The following is a 20,379-nucleotide window of genomic DNA, read 5'->3' on the forward strand; positions in this document are numbered from 1 at the left end:
AGATACTCTCTCTTAGTGTATTAACTGCTCTGGTGGCTGGCTGTATAATCACAGAGAAAATTAGATCCATCTCATTACCTTTTACATGAAGTGGTTGAAAAGAAAAGCAGGTCGAGTGCATTGGTCCATGCAAAATGTGGAGAGTAGAAATAACTTATGTAAAGTAAATTGAATCTGTCAGACTAAAAGAGCATAACCAATGCCATTTAGACTCTTAATATAGCCTGTTTTAGCGAATGTTTCTTACAGGTCTTTCTTACTATCCTCTAAATTCTCAAAGTAGGCTTATATTGTTTGACAACATAGTGGCCTGATTGATACATCTGCAAGTAAGAAAAGTGAAACATCCCATTTGTAGTCTTGCTTATGTTGTCAGAAGAAAGACTGGCACTCTTCAGTAACTGTGGGAAGACACTATCCTAATTGTAAAGTCCCACATTCCACGTTATTTCAGTGCCATCTGGTGGTGCTGTAGCCTAATCGAAACAGGTTTTTTTCAATTTGTATGGAGATATCAGATAAAATAAAAATGTTAGTGTCAGTCATAACTGGTAATTGCATGGTTTGAACACATTTAAATTTTGAGTTAGGCCTAACTAATCTATTAACATAAATTATAGTAACATGATGTACAAAGAGCTGACCTTCCTTTAATATTTTGAAGTGTACAATAATAAGAACGTCTGGTCACTGTCTATCTAAAAGAAGTTACTCAGACAAATGTTTTTCAACGTTTTGCAACGTTGTGCCCGTACGTTCCTTTGTAGCGTCAACGTTTCACTTGCAATGGCTTGCGATTGGCTTATGGGGCTGTACGTAGTCTTCGACTGTACGTCGATTAGCTATTATAGTTGAGAAGCTCTATACGTACATGTTCTTTCTTCATCGTTGCGCTTTTCCACCAACAGACGATATTACGTTCACGCTAGGAAAACAGGATTCAATAAAGAGTGGATAGCTCGTTGTATCACCATGGAGTCCTACGATATAATAGCAAATCAGCCTGTGGTGATTGATAATGTAAGTGGTTAACGTTAGCTAGCTCGCAAACATAATTTGTAGCTGACCTTAGCGAGTGATGCATTTATTCTTTACTGACGTTAGTCTGCGGTTCAATGTGGTTGCTGTCTTGTTTATACCCGTTAACTAGCTAGCTAACACTAGGTTGCTAGCAAGCTGTTTAGCGTACACTAGCTAACGTTACATTACTAAAATGTCAATTTAGCAGATGCTCTCATCAAATGGCTAGTTAAATTATCCGTACTCTTAATCCCGAACGATGTAGCCACCGCTACAATTAGTCCATTTAATTAGATAACTAAAGCTAGCCAGGTGGGTTTCAGTGGATGAGCGGGACAACCACATATTTCCGTCATATAGCTACTGTAGTACTATAATTTAGCTAAGTAACTATATTTACCTAAAACTTGCGAGCTAACGTTAGTATCAGCAAAGTCAGTGTTAACCGTGTTTTCCCCTACTATCTTTTGCTAGTTACATAAATATAAACGTAACATGCAACAATTTCAAAGATTTTACTGAGTTAGTTCATATAAGAAAATCAGTCAATTGAAATAAATTCATTAGACCCTAATCTATGGATTTCACATGACTTGGAATACAGATTTGCATCTGTTAGTCACAGATACCTTAAACAAAAAAAATAGGGGTGTGGATTAGAATACCTGTCAGTATCTGGTGTGACCACCGTTTGCCTAAGCAACACATCTCCTTCGCAGAGTTGATCAGGCTGATTGTGGAATGTTGTCCCACTCCTCTACAATGGCTGAATGAAGTTTCTGGATATTGGCGGGAACTGGAGCAAGCTGTTGTACATATCGATCCAGAGCATGCCAAACTTTCTCAATGGGTGACATGGTTGGTGAGTATGCAGGCCATGGAAGAACTGGGACATTTTCAGCTTTCAGCAATTGTGTACAGATCCTTGCGACATGGGGCCAAGCATTATCAGGCTGAAACATGAGGTAATGGCGGCAGATGAATGGCACAACAATGGGCCTCAGGATCTCGTCACGGTATATTGCTGTCGAGAAAATGCAATCGTGTTCATTGTCCGTAGTTTGTCAGCCCATACCAAAACCCCAACGCCACCATGGGGCACTCTGTTCACAATGTTGACATCCGCAAACCGCTCGCCCACACAATGCCATACACTCTGCCATCTGCCCGGTAGAGTTGAAACCATGATTAATCCGTGAAGCGCACACTTCTCCAGCATACCAGTGACAGTCGAAGGTGAGCATTTGCCCACCGAAGTCAGTCACAACGCCAAACTGCATTCAGGACAAGAACCTTGTGAGGACAATGAGCTTCCCTTAGGTTGTGCAAAACCACAGTTTCATCAGCTGTCCGGGTGGCTGGTCTCAGACGATCTCGCAGTTTAAGAAGCTGGATGTGGAGGCCCTGGGCTGGCGTGGTTACACGTGGTTGTGAGGCCGGTTGGACATACTGAAACATTCTCTAAAATTACGTTAGAGGAAGCTTGTGGTAGAGAAATTAGCGTTAAATTATCTGGCAACAGCTCTGGTGGACATTCCTGCAGTCAGCATGCCAATTGCATCCTTACTCAAAACTTGAAACATTTGTAACATTGTGTTGTGTGACTACTCTACATTTTAGTGGCCTTTTATTGTCCCCAGCACAAGGTGCACCTACATATGCAAGGCCACATGTCAGGTGGATGAATTATCTTGGCAAATTAGAAATTCTCACTGACAGGGATGTAAACAAATTTGTTGCAATTTTAAGCAAAATTAGTTTTTTGTGCATATGGAACATTTCTGGGGTCTTTTATTTCAGCTCATGAAACATGGGACCAACAATTGTTGCGTTTATATTTTTGTTCTGTGTAGATGAGGTAAATTAGCTAAAGCCAGAGAGAAATATTTGCTGAAGCCTCAGACTAGTTTTGCTCATCAGTCAATAATTTAGTCTCGCTAGCTAAAATCTACTATAGCAGTTGGGAATGTGGGTGGTAGCCAAGCTAACCTATAACTAACAGTTAGCTAACGGACGGTTGCATCCCCGACCCATCCTCATCCCGACGCTAACTAGGAAAGCTCAACAGTCAAACATTAGCTATTATCTTGCTTGTCAGGGTGAGCTAGCCAGCTATAATTAAGACGTGAGCAATGAAAGGGAGGACATGAATGAGGAAATTAGTTAATCTTGGGTGGATAATTAGCTCATCTAGGTTAGATTATCAGTTTCCGCTTCAGGCTACATGAAATCAGCATCATTGGGAAATTTAAAGAAAGCTTAATTTACTTGTGCATCATTGTGTTACTGACCGTAGTCAAGCATTAGAGTACAATAATTGTGATGAACAACAAGGGAAATTCTATTTTTTACTTCTGATACAGTAGTTTATAGGATTCCTGCGTGCTGGTGTTTCCCCCTCAGCACTGTCTCATGACATCACTATACAAACAAGATGAACAGATGGTGTCAGAGCCACCCTCGGCCTCTATAATAAATTAGTTAATTTATGTAGCTAGCTTGCAAGGGGCCACATTTGGATTTTCTTACTTTCTCTTTCAGGGCTCTGGTGTTGTTAAAGCTGGTTTTGCAGGAGACCAGATCCCCAAATACTGCTTTCCAAACTAGTAAGATCACACACCTTCAGCCATCTCAACGCTATAATATTAAATACCTACAGTGCCTTCAGAAAGTATTCACATCTGACTTTTTCCACATTTTGTTACAGCCTGAATTTGAAATGGATTAAATGTAGATTTTTTTTGTCTTTTGGGCTTACCTACAATAAATTCACCCTAATGTCAAAGTGGAATTATGTTTTTAGACATTTTTACAAATTCATTTTAAAATTAAATCTGAAATATCTTGAGTCAAGTATTCAACCCCTTTGTTATGTCAAGCCTAAGTTTGTTCAGGGGTAAAATTGTTTTAACAAGTCCCATAATACACAAAGTTGCATGGACTCTGTGTGCAATAATAGTGTTTAACATGATTTCTGAATGACTACCTCATCTCTGTACCACACATACAATTATCTGTAATGTCCCCCAGTCGAGTAGTGAATTTCAAACACAGATTCAACCGCAAAGACCAGGGAGGTTTCCCTGTGCCTTGCAAAGAAGGCCACCTATTGGTCAAATTTAAATAAAACGGACGTTGAATGTCTTTGAGCATGGTGAAGTTATAAATTACACTTTAGATGGTGCATCAATACACCCAGTCACCTACAAAGATACAGGTGTCCTTCCCAACTCAGTTGCCAGACATCTCACCATGAGGCCAATGGTGACTTTTTAAAACAGTTAATTTCATAGCTGTGGTCGGAGAACTGAAGATGGCTCAACAACATTGTAGTTACTCCACAAAACTAACCTAATTGGAAGAAAAGAAAGCCTGTACATAATAAAAATAATTAAAAACATGCATCCTGTTTGCAACAAGGCACTAAAGTTTTACTGCAAAGAATGTGGCAGTGTTATGTTTGGGGCAAATCCAATACAACATTTTCAAGCATAGTGATGGCTGCGTCATATTATGGTTATGCTTGTTTTCAGGATAAAAAACGGAATGCCAGAATCCTAGAGGAAAACCTGGTCTGCTTTCCACCAGACACTAGGAGATGAATCACCATACAGCAGCACAATAACCTCAAACACAAGGCCACATCCCCACTGGAGTTGCTTACCAAGAAGACAGTGAATTAAATCTGATTGAAAATCTATGGCAAGACTTGAGAATAAGTCAAGGGGTATCCATAGTTTCTCAAGGCCCTGTAATGTATTTTACTGAAATGCTTTGATTAAATTAAAGTATGTAATATAATCCATCTTTACCTTTTAGTGTGGGTCGTCCAAAGCATGTTCGGGTGATGGCAGGTGCGCTGGAGGGAGATCTCTTCATTGGCCCAAAAGCAGAGGTATGTACAGTGTTTTCTAAGACCGATGCCCATGGCCCTATTGTGTAACTCATAATATAGGCTAATGGGCTTCATGGTGTATGCTTATATTTAGGCCGTTATGACACTGAAGCGGTATTTTTAAACAATAATATAGTTATGGCCATTATTCCCAACAACACCTGTTGATCTCCATGTGGTTGTAGGAACACAGGGGACTTCTGTCTGTGCGGTACCCTATGGAGCATGGTATTGTTAAGGACTGGAATGACATGGAGCGCATCTGGCAATATGTGTACTCTAAGGATCAACTACAGACCTTCTCTGAAGAGGTATTTTTCTCTGGTTTCTGTGACACACATTCTGGGTACTTTTAATTAGATCATGAGACGTAAGTAAGCATTTCACTGTATGGTCTACACCTGTTATATTTGGCGTACGTAACAAATTACATTTGATTTTAGATGTTTTTTCTCTCTCAGGGTTTCTTGAAAGGTGAATATGAATGTGGGGTTTTGTTTTAAACCGTTTAACTGCATTGACTTTCTTTTCCATCTCTCCTAATGTTCTTTAGCATCCTGTGCTTTTAACAGAGGCCCCCTTAAACCCAAGTAAAAACCGTGAGCGTGCAGCAGAGGTGTTCTTTGAGACCTTCAATGTACCAGCGCTCTTCATCTCCATGCAGGCAGTATTAAGCTTGTAAGTTTGTCTGTCCTCTGTAGCTAGCTATCTTGCCTCTTGTTTGCCAGGGTAATGTTGGACATACCAGAACATTACAAAATTCATTCTCCAGAGGTTGAAAATCCAGGCTAATATGGCATGTATAATGCAGTAATAACTGTAGAGAAATGAAAATTATGTAATAATCATTAGCATAAACAGTGGAACAGTTTTAATATCTCTTTGGATATTGCAGATATGCCACAGGGCGGACAACAGGAGTGGTGCTGGATGCTGGTGATGGGGTAACCCATGCTGTGCCCATCTATGAAGGCTTTGCCATCCCTCACTCTATCATGCGGGTGGACATTGCTGGGCGGGATGTCTCACGCTACCTACGCCTGCTACTGCGCAAGGAAGGCTATGACTTCCACACTTCAGCTGAGTTTGAGGTTGTGCGGACTATCAAAGAGGTATGGATGGGGAGATTGTTACGTTTTTGATGGGGTAAAATGTGACAATTCTAGTCAAATAGTTTTAATCTTCTGGGCTGTCAAAGTTGATGTGTTAATAATGCGTGACATGTTTATCGGCGTACATTTTTTTTATTCCATTCATTGCGAGTCCATTTCGTCACTACGCTAGAAGTTTTAAGTGCATCTGTTTCCACACAGATCTTTTTAAGGGGAAACACTGCTACAGCAAAGATGGTACAGTTGATGCTTGCGCCTTTATGTTGCTATGCCTCTAACCAAAATCTTGTAAAAGTTACTCCCAATATTACCGGAGCTATTTTTATTTTTTTTTCTGCCCCAGATTCATGTGCATATCATGGGCTGTTTTAAACTACTCCTGAGCTGCTATTTTTTTGGTTTGATAACAAACATTGTTTAGCTAGCTAGTCCTGTTACCTTGCTAGCTAGCAACCTGAACTTGACCAATGCACATATGTGGATGGCACAGGAAGAACTGAAGAGGAATATGCTACTCAAAAAGATGCTTCAAAGGTAGGCTGCATATGCAAGAGTGGTGTGAGTGAGAGGGCTGAATCTCAAACCGAACACTTGACCCTTAACCCCTTTATCGAGAACCACTTGCTGTTGTGTTCGATAGTCAACACTCGAGTCTGCAAGTGTTTTGGTCAAAATGAGCATGTTGACAATGCGCACTCAACGTCCCAACTGCCACTTGTCAATATTTAAAATCAATTTCCGAGCACTGTCTCCCACGACCTGTCTTGTAGTATGACTCGCTCTGAAACACGGACCTGGGGCAGACAGACACTCTCCTGTTCTCCCTGTTCACCCATGTCTGCGTGGCCACACTCGTCTCATACTGAATGATCAACTCAACGACACAACCGTGGTAGGCTTGATTACCAACAATGACGAGACAGCCTACAGGGAGGAGGTGAGAGCCGTGGTGGCGTTGTGCCAGGAAATAACCTCTCCCTCAACGTCAATGAAACGAAGGAGCTGATTGTGGATGACAGGAAACAGCAGAGAGGGCACGTCCCCTTCCACATTGACTGGGCCGCAATGGCGAAGGTCAAAAGCTTAAAGTTTCTCGGTGTGCACAACCTCGAATGGTCCCTTGAGTTCAGCACCTTTTCAATCTCAGGAGGCTGAAGAAATTTGGCCTGACCTTTAAGACCCTCAAACCTCTACAGCTGCACCATTGAGGGCATCCTGTCGGGCTGTATCACGGCCTGGTACTGCAATTGCACCGTCCTCAACCACAGGGCTCTCCAGAGGGTGGTGAGGTCAGCCCAACTCATCACTGGGGGCACACTGCCTGCCCTTCAGGACATCTACAGCTCCCAGTGTCACAGGAAGATCAAGAACCTTACCCACCTAAGCCACGGCCTGTTCACCCCGCTACAATCTAGAATAGGGTTCCCTAACTGCCGGCCGAATTTGGCCCTCGGGTGGTTTTATTTGGACCCTCAAGTTTTCTGAGCAAATAATATATACTACATACACTACTGGTCAAACATTTTAGTACACATTCTCATTCCAGGGATTTTCTTTATTTTTGCTATTTTCTACATTGTAGAATCATATTGAAGACATCAACTATGAAATGACACATGGAATCATATAGTAACCAAAAAAGTGTTAAACAAATCAAAATATTTGAGATTCTTCAAATAGCCACCCTTTGCTTTGACAGCTTTGTACACTCTTGGCATTCTCTCAACCAGCTTCATGAGGTAGTCACCTGGAATGCATTTCAATTAACAGGTATGCCTTGTTAAAAGTTAAATAGTGGAATTTCTTTCCTTAATGCGTTTGAGCCAATCAGTTGTGTTGTGACACGGTAGTGGCGGTATACAGAAGATAGCGCTATTTGGTAAAAGACCAAGTCCATATTATTGCAAGAACACCTCAAATAAGCAAAGTGAAATGACCGTCCATTACTTTAAGACATGAAGGTCAGTCAATATGGAACATTTCAAGAACTTTGAAAGTTTCTTCAAGTACAGTCACAAAAACCATCAAGCGCTATGATGAAATTGGCTCTCATGAGGACCGCCACATGAATGGAAGACCCAGAGTTACCTCTGCTGCAGAGGATAAGTTCATTGGAGTTACCAGCCTCAGAAATTGCAGGCCAAATAAATGCTTCAAAGTTCAAGTAACAGACACATCTCAACATCAACTGTTCAGAGTAAATCAGGCCATCATGGTCGGAATTCTGCAAAGAAACCACTACTACTAAAGGACACCAATAAGAAGAGACTTACTTGGGCCAAAAACACGAGCAATGGACATTAGACCGGTGGAAATCTGTCCTTTTGGTCTGAATCCAAAGGTGTGATTTTTGCTTCCAACTGCCGTGTATTTGTGAGATGCAGAGTAGGCGAACGGATGATCTCTGGATGTGTTGTTCCCACCGTGAAGCATGGAAGAGGATGTGTGATAGTGTGGGGGTGCTTTGCTGGTGACACTGTCTGCGATTTATTTAGAATTCAAGGCACACTTAACCAGCATGGCTACCACAGCATTCACCAGCAATACACCATCCCATCTATTTCAGGCTTTGTGAGACTATCATTTGTTTTTCCACAGGACAATGACCCAACACACCTCCAGGCTGTATAAGGGCTATTTGACCAAGGAGGAGAGTGATTGAGTGCTGCATGAGATGACCTGGCCTCCACAATCACCTGACCTCAACCCAATTGAGATGGTTTGGGATGAGTTGCACCGCAGAGTGAAGGAGCAGCAGCCAACAAGCGCTCAGCATATGTTAAAACTCCTTCAAGACTGTTGGAAAAGCATTCAAGGTGAAGCTGGTTGAGAGAATGCCAAGAGGGTGCAAAGCTGTCAAGGCAAAGGGTGGCTACTTTTTCGAATCTAAAATATATTTTGATATGTTTAACACTTTTATTTGGGTTACTACATGATTCTTTTTGTGTTTTGATGACTTCACTATTATTCTACAATGTAGAAAATAGTGAAAATAAAGAAAAACCCTTGAATGCATAGGTGTATACCAACTTTTGACTGGTACTGTACATGTAGGTTAAGGTAAAGAGACTATGCATAGATATTAAACAGAGTAGCAGCTGTAAAAAGGGGGGGGGGGTCAATTCAAATAATCCGGGTAGCCATTTGATTTACTGTTCAGGAGTCTTATGGCTTGGGGTAGAAGCTGTTAAGAAGACTTTTGGATCTAGACTTGACTCTCCGGTACCGCTTGTCGTGCGGTAGCAGAGAAGGATCGGCTGTGACTCGGGTGGCTAGAGTCTTTGGCAACTGTTTTGGGCCTTCCTCTGACACCAAATCAAATGTATTTATATAGCCCTTCGTACATCAGCAGATATCTCAAAGTGTTGTCCAGAAACCCAGCCTAAAACCCCAAACAGCAAGCAATGCCGGTGTTGAAGCATGTTGGCTAGGAAAAACTCCCTAGAAAGGCCAAAACCTAGGAAGAAACTTGGAGAGGAACCAGGCTATGAGGGGTGGCCAGTCCTCTTCTGGCTGTGCAGGGTGGAGATTATAACAGAACATGGCCAAGATGTTCAAATGTTCATAAATGACCAGCATGGTCAAATAATAGGTCTGGGACAGGTAGCACGTCCGGTGAACATGCCTGTTTTGATGGTTCGTCAGAGGGCGTAGCGGGATTTCTTATAAACGTCCGGGTTAGAGTCCCGCTCCTTGAAAGTGGCAGCTCTACCCTTTAGCTCAGTGCAGATGTTGCCTGTGATCTATGGTTTCTGGTTGGGGTGTGGTCACTGTGGGGACGACGTCATCGATGCACTTATTGATGTGGTGTGCTCCTCAATGCCCTCGGAAGAATGCACAAGGTGCTCCTTTGTAATGATCATGCTGTTTACTCAGCTTGTTGATATGCCACACCTGTCAGGTGGATGGATTGTCTTGGCAAAAGAGAAATTCTTACTAACAGACAAGTTAACATATTTGTGCACAATATTTTAGAGAAATAAGCTTTTTGTGTGTTGAAAATTTCTGGGATCTTTTGTTTCAGATCATCAAACATGGGACCAACACTTTCCATGTTCCACTTATATTTTTGTTCCGTGTATATTGATATTCCTCACTCTATTTTAAAATGTCTTTATATTTTGTATTGTTTTGTATTGCTTTGTACAAAACAATTACTGCACTTTGAGCTAGAAACAAAAGTATTTCGCTGCACCTGTCATAACATCTGCATATCTGTGTATGTGACCAATAAACTTGATTTTATTTGATTAAGAATACCTGAAGTTTTAACAGTACTTAACCTGTTGCGTCACGCAATCCCGGATCCGGGATTCTATTTATAGCCTCAAGCTCATTAGCATAACGCAACGTTAACTATTCATGAAAATCGCAAATGAAATGAAATAAATATATTTGCTCTCAAGCTTAGACTTTTGTTAACAACACTGTCATCTCAGATTTTCAAAATATGCTTTTGAACCATCGCTATTCACTAATTTGTGTAAGAGTATGCTAAGCTAGCTTAGCATTTTGAGTAGCATTTAGCACGCAACATTTAAACAAAAACCAGATAACCAAATAAATAAAATAATTTACCTTTGAAGAGCTTCGGATGTTTTCAATGAGGAGACTCTCAGTTAGATAGCAAATGTTCAGTTTTTCAAAAAAATATTATTTGTGTAGGACAAATCGCTCCGTTTTGTTCACGTTTGGCTATGAAAAAAACCTGTATACAGTTATAGCCTCAAGCTCATTAGCATAATGTAACGTTAACGATTTCTGAAAATCGCAAATAAAATGAAAATAATGCGCCTGCTCTAAAGCTTAGCCTTTTCTTAACAACACTGTCATCTCAGATTTTCAAAATATGCTTTTGAACCATCGCTATTCACTAATTTGTGTAAGAGTATGCTAAGCTAGCTTAGCATTTTGAGTAGCATTTAGCACGCAACATTTTCACAAAAAACAGATAACCAAATAAATACAATCATTTACCTTTGAAGAGCTTCGGATGTTTTCAATGAGGAGACTGTTACAAAGCAAATGTTCAGTTTTTCCTGAAAGCATCTTTGTGTAGGAGAAATCGCTCCGTTTTGTACATCACATTTGGCTACCGAAACTAACCGAAAATTCAGTCACCAACAACGTCAAACTTTTTCCGACTTAACTCCATAATATCGACCGAAACATGGCAAACGTTGTTTGGAATCAATCCTCAAGGTGTTTTTTCACATATCTCTTCATTGATATATCGTTCGTGGAAGCCTGCTTTCTTCTCTGAATTCCATGGAAAAATACTTGCAGCTGAGGTTTGCGCACCAATTTCGGCGCAGGACACCGGGCGGACACCTGGTAAATGTGGTCTCTTATGGTCAATCTTCCAATGATATGCCTACAAATACGTCACAATGCTGCAGACACCTTGGGGAAACGACAGAAAGGGCAGACTCATTCCTCTCGCATTCACAGCCATATAAGGAGACAATGGAAAACGGAGCCTCAAAAATCTTGCTCATTTCCTGGATGCCGTTTCATCTTGGTTTTGCCTGTAGCTCACGTTCTAGGGCACGCACAGAAAATATCTTTGCAGTTCTGGAAACGTCAGTGTTTTCTTTCCAAAGCTACCAATTATATGCATAGTCGAGCATCTTTTTGTGACAAAATATTGCACTTAAAACGGGCACGTCTTTTTATCCAAAAATGATATAGCGCCCCTAGAGTTTCAAGAGGTTAAAGGTGTGTGTGTGTGTGTGTGGCGGTTGGTGCAGTTTAAGATGAGGGAGGACAATGTTTTTTTTTTCTCGTAACCATGGCCTTATTTCTATTACAGCATATTGGATAATTGTCATTCATAGTCCATTTACCCCGTTCAATTTAACATTTATAGGTTTAGTCTACTACATGATACTGTAATTTTTCCTATACCCATCATGAGGGTTTCTACAACCTAGCCTCTGAATTAAAGTTTACAACTTAATTGCACACAGGTCGAGAGAAAGTTGAGGTGACTCATGGACAGTGACACATTTAATACCGCCTTCTACACTTTTGCATTTAGCTGATCTAGGGTGTACCGATTAGTCCAACATTTGCAAACAAGTTACTATTGGAGAAATCCAGGTATGTTTATCTTGATTTTTTAAGTTTGCATCACTCTTTTTGAGACGGGTGTTTTAGTAGGGTAAACCAGCTAGCTAAGTAAGTGGGAAAAAAATACGAATCAGTTCTCTCTTTTGCTTTATTTTTTAATAAATTAATTTGTTAACTGTTCAACTATTATCTAGCTCTCTTTGAGTCAACTCCTCACCACATTTTATGTTCTGCAGTGCTAGCTAGCTGCAGCTTATGTTTTCAGTACTTTCATTGGGTGGACATGTCAGTTCATACTGCAAGAGCTCTGATAGGTTGGAGGACGTTCTTCGGGAAGTAGTCAATATTACTGTGGAAGGTGGTGAGAACCATGAGCCTCCTGTGTTTTGTATTGAAGTCCATGTACCCAGAGGAGGACTGAAGCTAGCTGTCCTTTGGCTACACGATAGTGCTACTCTACAGAGTGCTGTTGTGGCGACTAGACATTCAATACAAAACAGTAAGCTTAAATCAGTTAATTGGAGTGTATGTACAGTGGGGCAAAAAAGTATTTAGTCAGCCACCAATTGTGCAAGTTCTCCCACTTAAAAAGATGAGGCCTGTAATTCATCATAGGTACACTTCAACTATGACAGACAAAATGAGAAAAATCCAGAAAATCACATCGTAGGATTTTTTTATGAATTAATTTGCAAATTATGGTGGAAAATAAGTATTTGGTCAATAACAAAAGTTTCTCTCAATACTTTGTTATTAACCCTTTGTTAGCAATGACAGAGGTCAAAAGTTTTCTGTAAGTCTTCAAGGTTTTCACACACTGTTGCTGGTATTTTGGCCCATTCCTCCATGCAGATCTCCTCTAGAGCAGTGATGTTTTGGGGCTGTTGCTGGGCAACACGGACTTTCAACTCCATCCAAAGATTTTCTATGGGGTTGAGATCTGGAGACTGGCTAGGCCACTCCAGGACCTTGGAATGCTTCTTACAAAGCCACTCCTTCTTTGCCCGGGCGGAGTGTTTGGGATCATTGTCATGCTGAAAGACCCAGCCAAAAAAAACAACCCCAAAGCATGATATTTCCACCCCCATGCTTCACAGTAGGTATGGTGTTCTTTGGATGCAACTCAGCATTCTTTGTCCTCCAAACACGACAAGTTGAGTTTTTACCAAAAAGTTATATTTTGGTTTCATCTGACCATATGACATTCTCCCAATCTTCTTCTGGATCATCCAAATGCTCTCTAGCAAACTTCAGACGGGCCTGGACATGTACTGGCAGGTACACGTCTGGCACTGCAGGATTTGAGTCCCTGGCGGCGTAGTGTGTTACTGATGGTAGGCTTTGATACTTTGGTCCCAGCTCTCTGCAGGTCATTCACTAGGTCCCCCCGTGTGGTTCTGGGATTTTTGCTCAGCTTTCTTGTGATCATTTTGACCCCACGGGGTGAGATCTTGCGTGGAGCCCCAGATCAAGGGAGATTATCAGTGGTCTTGTATGTCTTCCATTTCCTAATAATTGCTCCCACAGTTGATTTCTTCAAACCAAGCGGCTTACCTATTGCAGATTCAGTCTTCCCAGCCTGGTGCAGGTCTACAATTTTGTTTCTGGTGTCCTTTGACAGCTCTTTGGTCTTGGCCATAGTGGAGTTTGGAGTGTGACTGTTTGAGGTTGTGGACAGGTCTTTTATACTGACAAAATTGCTAAGACGCTGAAACTGAGCTGCAATACGGTGGCCAAGACCATACAGCGGTTTAACTGGACAGGTTCCACTCAGAACAGGCCTCGACATGGTCGACCAAAGAAGTTGAGTGCACGTGCTCAGCGTCATCCAGAGGTTGTCTTTGGGAAATAGATGTTTGAGCGCTGCCAGCATTGCTGTAGAGGTTGAAGGGGTGGGGGGTCAGCCTGACAGTGCTCAGACCATACGCCGTACACTGCATCAAATTGGTCTGCATGGCCGTCGTCCCAGAAGGAAGCCTCTTCTAAAGATGATGCACAAGAAAGCCCGCAAACAGTTTGCTGAAGACAAGCAGACTAAGGACATGGATTACTGGAACCATGTCCTGTGGTCTGATGAGACCAAGATAAAATTATTTGGTTCAGATGGTGTCAAGCGTGTGTGGCGGCAACCAGGTGAGGAGTACAGACAAGTGTGTCTTGCCTACAGTCATGATTGGTGGTGGGAGTGTCATGGTCTGGCGCTGCATGAGTGCTGCCGGCACTCTGCACACATCAACAACTGACACCCACGAAGCATCGTTACCCATCGCTCCACAAAAGCCGCGGCCCTTGCAGAGCAAGGGGAACAACTTCTTCAGGTCTCAGAGCGAGTGACCGATTTGAAACACTATTGGCGCGCACCACCGCTAACTAGCTTGCCATTTCACATCGGTTACACTCACCCCCCTTTTGACCTCCTTTTCCGCAGCAACCAGTGATCCGGGTCACGGCATCAATGTAACATAACTTTCGTCCGTCCCCTCGCCCCGACCAGGGACCCTCTGCACACATCAACAACAGCCACCCCCGAAGCATCATTACCCATCGCGCCACACGCAGAGCAAGGGCAACAACTACTTCAGGTCTTCAGGTCCCACCGCTAACTAGCTAGCCATTTCACATCGGTTACATGTATATCTGTATTATATATGTGTGTGTGTGTGTGTGTGTATATATCTTATTATTAATTTAACTTTATTATTATTTTAAGTTAATATAATACACAATCTATTTAGTCTCAAATAAATATTGGAACATGTTAAATTTGGTTTAAATAATGCAAAAACACAGTGTTGGAGAAGAAAGTAAAAGTGCAGTATGTGCCATGTAAAAAAAGCTAACATTTTAAGTTCCTGGCTCAGAACATGAGAACATATGAAAGCTGATGGTTCAATATTCCCAGTTAACCATACGGTTAACATACGGTGATCGCTACATAAATAGTCATATTAAACATTCATGAAAATACAAGTGTCTCACATGGGTCGAAAGCCTAGAATCTTGCTTATCCAACTGCGTTGTCAGATTTAAAAAAGGATTTACTGTGAAAGAATACGATGCGATTATCTGAGAACAAAGCCCCATTAAAAAAAGCTATTTCAACCAGCACAGGCGTAACATCACAAATTGCAATAAAATAAATCGTTTATCTTTCACGATCTTCCTCTGTTTGCAATCCCAATGCTCATTGTTACACAATGAATGGTCTTTTGTTTGATAAAATCCATTTTTATAACCCAACACGAAACATTTTGTGAACCGCTTGTCGTGTATTCCGTCTCATTCCATTTTCGACGACACATCCGATGTAAATACACACACTAAACGTGACTTTTCCAGTCATGTTTGGTTTCATTGCAATCAACTGGTTTGTTTGTTTAACACAACCAAACCTGATGGGTCATTTCGCGGGACGTATTGACTGAAAGAAACCGATTTTGAAGACCGGTAATGACGTCATTGTGCACCAATGATATGACCACTGTTTCGTTGATTGACTATTTTAACCCAATGACCACTGATCGTCTTGAAATCTAGCTGGGTAGATAGCCAATGAGCTGAGGTAAACAGCAATATGTAATGTTTATGTGTTGGAAGACCAACTCATGTAGTAAACTCCAGCGTAAGGAGGTTAATTCGCCATTGAAGATTCATACTGGAAGGAGCCACATGTTACGTACAACGTTGTTTTGGTAAAGCGCACCTTCAGTTGTTTATATATCAATCAGTATGGCGACTAAGTCAGGGAAAGCTACATTTAAGTCTAGATATACAGATGTACACACCATTTTAGAAGAAATTGATCGGGTAAGTGAGACAGATTGTTGGAGGACGATTCATTTAGCGATTCCCAAATGGAGGAATATTTTTTGAACAGAAAGGACATCGTTTTGAACTGGTAAGTTTTTCTCATGCCAATGCCATTGTTTGAAATTAATAATAGAAAATATTATTTGTGAAATGAAATAGCCTATTTGAGGCTGTTGAGGGGAGGGCAGGCCCACAACAATGGCCAAAGTGAAATGGAGACAGTAGGTACAGCTGGTCTGTCATAATATAAATGAGACAGTAGATCTGGCAGGTCTATAATAATATATTCAACCTTATGTTCCCTGTACTCATAATGTGTGTTTATTATACCTGTTGATACAGGGCTCATATGTGAAACTATTCTAACTGAACATTTTCTTTCACAGCAACACTGACTCCGAATGGGAGCCCCCAGTGCCAAGGTGTCCATCCCCTACTGAAGCTGGTTCATCCAGGTCCTGCCACAAGTGGTGTTCATCTGCCCAAATGTATTTCTGCAGGCATGGATGTGCCTCAGGGCCAAAAGGGCACAGCATGGAGGCATCGCTGTGTTCTTTGCAAAATGAAGTCCCCCATCACCTGCACCACATGCTTGGTGACCCTCTGCTTTACAGCAGAAAGAGACTGCTATGGCACCTGGCATCAGCAGCACAATATTGTGTAGAGGACTGAGGGTCTTCCAAATATTGAAAGTGTTATTTTGTAAATGTATATATTTTTTTCATGTTTTTTCTCCATTTTTGTTTTTGGGGGGGGTGTGTTAAAATACCATTTTGGTATTTTGTGTATAGTTATTCCATTCAAAACGTATAACTTCACCAATTTGGCCACTTGGGTACATTTGGGCTACTTGTGTGGGACACCTGGGTGACTTCATGATAAATGTCATGTAGCACAATCGTTTTGGAAGTTATTATTCTGAAACTTTGCACAAGTACTGTTGCCCTCTTATTTTTTTTACTGAAATTGTCCCCATCATCCTATCTGAATGTTTGTTTTGTCTTGTTTGTTTTAAGAGGACAAAAACACATGTTTTTTTCATTGTATTATCTAAACCAGATCTATTGTGTTATTCTCCTACATTCAATTCACATTTACACAAACTTCAGAGTGTTTTCTTTCAAATGAAACCAAGAATATGCATATCCTTGGTCCTGGGCCTGAGCTACAGGCAGTTAGATTTGGGTATGTCTTCAGGCGGAAATTGAAAAAAGTAGGGGGTGGCTGTAAGAGGTTTTAGGTTGTAGTTATAGGAATTATGACACATCAACTATTTCTCTCTCTACCATTTGTATTTCCTATTCCTCTGACTATTGGATGTTCTTATAGGCACTTTAGTATTGCCAGCCTAATCTCTGGAGTTGATAGGCTTGAAATCATAAACAGCGATGTGCCTCAAGCATTGCTAAGAGCTGCTGGCAAAGTCAGTAAAGTGCTGTTTGAATTAATGCTTACGAGCCTGCTGCTGCCTACCACCGCTCAGTCAGACTGCTCTATTAGACTTAATTATAATATAGATACAGAAATACGAGCCATTAATATGGTCAAGTCCAGAAACTATCATTTCAAAAACAAAACGTTTATTCTTTCAGTGAAATACGGAGCCGTTCCTGTTTTATCGAACGGGTGACAACCCTAAGTCTAAATAGTGCTGTCACATTGCACAACCTTCAATGTTATGTCATAATTATGTAAAATTCTGGCAAATTAGTTCGCAACGAGCCAGGCGGCCCAAACTGTTGCATATACCCTGACTCTGCTTGCACTGAACGCAAGAGAACAAGCTAGTTAACCTAGTAATATCATCAACCATGTGTAGTTAACTAGTGATTTTGTGAAGATTTGTTTTTTATAAGTTTAATGCTAGCTAGCAACTTACCTTGGCTCCTTGCAGCTACAAGGTCCTTTTGACACTGCACTCGCATAACATGTGGTCAGCTTGCCACGCAGTTTCCTCGTGGATTGCAATGTAATCAGGTCCAAAAAAGCTGATTACCGGATTGTTATGAAAACTTGAAATCGGCCATGTCAATTAATTAATCTGTCGACCTCTAGAAGAAATCTTCCATTAGGACCAAATTCAAAAATTGTGATTAACTTGTTTGACAACCCCTACAATCTTCACAAGACAGACACTCTTTCAGTCCTGTTATTTAGATTTTTGATTCAACCTTTGTCCTTGACATCTGTCACTTTTATCTTGTTTACCTCTGCAGAGAGCATGCTACCTATCTCTGAACCCACAGAAAGACGAAACCTTGGAGACGGAGAAGGCACAGTACACTCTTCCTGATGGCTGCACATTGGATGTGAGTCATTTTAGATGCATTCGCAACATGTATTGTTCTGAAAGTTGTTCAATATTGCTATTTTGACATGGCATGTAAACTTTTGTATTTATACCAAAGTATTGACAGCTTGTTATACCCTGTGTAGATTGGCCCTGCTCGATTCCGAGCCCCAGAGCTTCTCTTCCGCCCGGACCTGATAGGGGACGAGAGTGAAGGAATCCACGAGGTTCTGGCTTTTGCCATTCAGAAGTCAGACATGGACCTGCGACGTACACTCTTTTCCAACATTGTCCTCTCTGGGGGCTCCACTCTCCTCAAAGGTATTCATTAGAATTCTTTCCCACCAATTACATATTGAGGACTGGCAAACAACAAACGTTTCACTCCACTCCTTAAGCATTGGCTAAATTGTCTTCATCTGTCCTTGTTTTACATGTTTTCTTTCCCTAAGGTTTTGGTGATCGATTGTTAAGTGAAGTGAAAAAGTTGGCACCCAAAGATGTGAAAATAAAGGTATTTGCTGCCCTACCCTTGGAGACTCGTTTATATATGTATGAGCAGCAATTTCAATGTATTAAATGTTTAATGTTGGTTCAACAATTATCATCCATTTCTGAACTAGTTGTGCTGTTTCACAGTCCATTTATTTCCCCGTGTTACTCTTTGTTAGATCTCTGCACCCCAAGAACGACTCTACTCCACGTGGATAGGGTAAGTAACATCATGTGATCAGCCACAGACTAAACAGATAAGTCTCTGTTTCCAGAGTTATGATCCTCTCTTGTTGCATGCTTGAAGGGGCTCCATCCTTGCGTCACTGGACACCTTCAAGAAGATGTGGGTGTCAAAGAAGGAGTATGAGGAAGACCGAGCACGTGCCATCCATCGGAAGACCTTCTGAAGAGGTGGGCGGTGCTCCTATTATGTCCAAAAACCTCTGGTTCAAGTCCACCAACTACTCAACTACACCCCCTTCCCCATTACCCCTATGATAAGGAGAGTTCATGGCTCCCTATGGCATGCCTTCTACAGACTCCCCTCCACACGCCAAATGACGGGGACACTGGCCAGGACTGGCAAAGTGTTGGGCAGCCATTACCAGACAGACCCAGAACCTGTCCCAATGACAAGGCTTTAAGTTGCATCTCTTGATATTGTGGACTTTCCTTATTTGTAACATTTAAGCAAATTCTGTATTTATTCTACGATTTGTTATGCCCCATATGAAATGAATCATAAAATCCTTAACTTAAATGGCAATGAAGGGGAACGTTCTGCTTTACTTTGATGTATAGATTCAATTAAGAGATGTGTTTTTACCTTTTGGGTTTTGTTACTGTGGCACATTAAACATAGTGTGCAAAGACACCTTAAGAACTTCTTGTTATAAAGTTATTTCTTTATTTCCCACTGTCTGAATATCCATCAGCGTCTTTCAACTGTCCATCAGTTTCTTTTCAACTTTCAACAAACCCAAGTTGATGTAAATTGTATTGAAAACATTTGATTGGTTTATCACCTGGTGCCATTTAATCAATGTTGTTAGGGAATTAAACATTAAATCTTGAGTGGACCACATGAGTTAAAAGCACTTTCAGTGTTGTGCTGATGGAGAATATTCTGACTGAATTCATGTTCCAAACCTGCATGGTTTGCTAAACTTTTAAACTGGACCGAAGGTGACATGACAATGGGTCGGTTGTCATGCTTTTTCTGGCAGATGTTTGCAAGCTCAACAGAATTGGTATTAGTGACTTCATTTTAGATCAAATATGTATTGTGTTAGTTTCAAGGGTAACAGTTTGACCATATCCTGCTGGCATAACTCTTAGAGGCAAATACTAACACTAATAACAGTATTGCTGAAATATTATTTTTTAATTGAGTTGTACATTGGAGCGTTGCTTGCACTTTAATTTAGTCAATTTAGTTACAATAAATGAGTGCACTCTGCTGGGATGTGATTGTTTATTATGCTGAATACATTAGCAATGCTGATGCAATGTAAGATTGATTAAAATGGCAAAATAATATACATTTGCACTACCTTTGATTATTTTATCAGTTTCTTTGGTGTGGAAAAGGGGATCCTTGGGGTGTCCAACTCTGACATTTGCACCATTGAGGTTGAAATTTAAAATGGGTTTAAAAAGGGTTAAATTAGGGGTAGGGTAAAGTG

General features: G+C 41.0%; 1 protein-coding gene across 4 annotated transcripts; it reads left to right on the plus strand.

Annotated features, from left to right (window-relative positions):
• Positions 1 to 844: 844 nt before the first annotated feature.
• Positions 845 to 20,235, plus strand: LOC135541216 (beta-centractin-like). Of its 4 annotated transcripts, XM_064967325.1 has the most exons (12): positions 845 to 1,020; positions 1,740 to 1,882; positions 3,562 to 3,626; positions 4,840 to 4,915; positions 5,101 to 5,226; positions 5,469 to 5,593; positions 5,811 to 6,027; positions 18,126 to 18,218; positions 18,346 to 18,520; positions 18,652 to 18,713; positions 18,871 to 18,911; positions 18,999 to 20,235. In XM_064967325.1, the coding sequence occupies exons 4-12, from the start codon at positions 4,868 to 4,870 to the stop codon at positions 19,099 to 19,101; spliced, it is 990 nt and encodes a 329-aa protein (XP_064823397.1). In that variant the 5' UTR covers positions 845 to 1,020; positions 1,740 to 1,882; positions 3,562 to 3,626; positions 4,840 to 4,867; the 3' UTR covers positions 19,102 to 20,235. The 4 variants fall into 4 exon arrangements, with proteins under 4 accessions (XP_064823397.1, XP_064823403.1, XP_064823392.1 ...); XM_064967331.1 differs by lacking the exon at positions 3,562 to 3,626; XM_064967320.1 differs by lacking the exon at positions 1,740 to 1,882.
• The last annotated feature ends 144 nt before the right edge of the window (positions 20,236 to 20,379 follow it).

This window comes from Oncorhynchus masou, chromosome 1, assembly GCF_036934945.1.
Source record: "Oncorhynchus masou masou isolate Uvic2021 chromosome 1, UVic_Omas_1.1, whole genome shotgun sequence".
Classification (NCBI taxonomy): Eukaryota; Metazoa; Chordata; class Actinopteri; order Salmoniformes; family Salmonidae; genus Oncorhynchus; species Oncorhynchus masou.

What these genes read in the sequence shown, in the direction of transcription:
- LOC135541216 (XM_064967320.1), top strand. Translation starts at nt 973, where the DNA reads ATGGAGTCCTACGATATAATAGCAAATCAGCCTGTGGTGATTGATAAT. An exon ending in TTGTGCGGACTATCAAAGAG is followed by an intron (nt 6,028 to 18,125) that starts GTATGGATGGGG and finishes TTACCTCTGCAG; the next exon opens with AGAGCATGCTACCTATCTCT. An exon ending in CCAAAGATGTGAAAATAAAG is followed by an intron (nt 18,714 to 18,870) that starts GTATTTGCTGCC and finishes ACTCTTTGTTAG; the next exon opens with ATCTCTGCACCCCAAGAACG.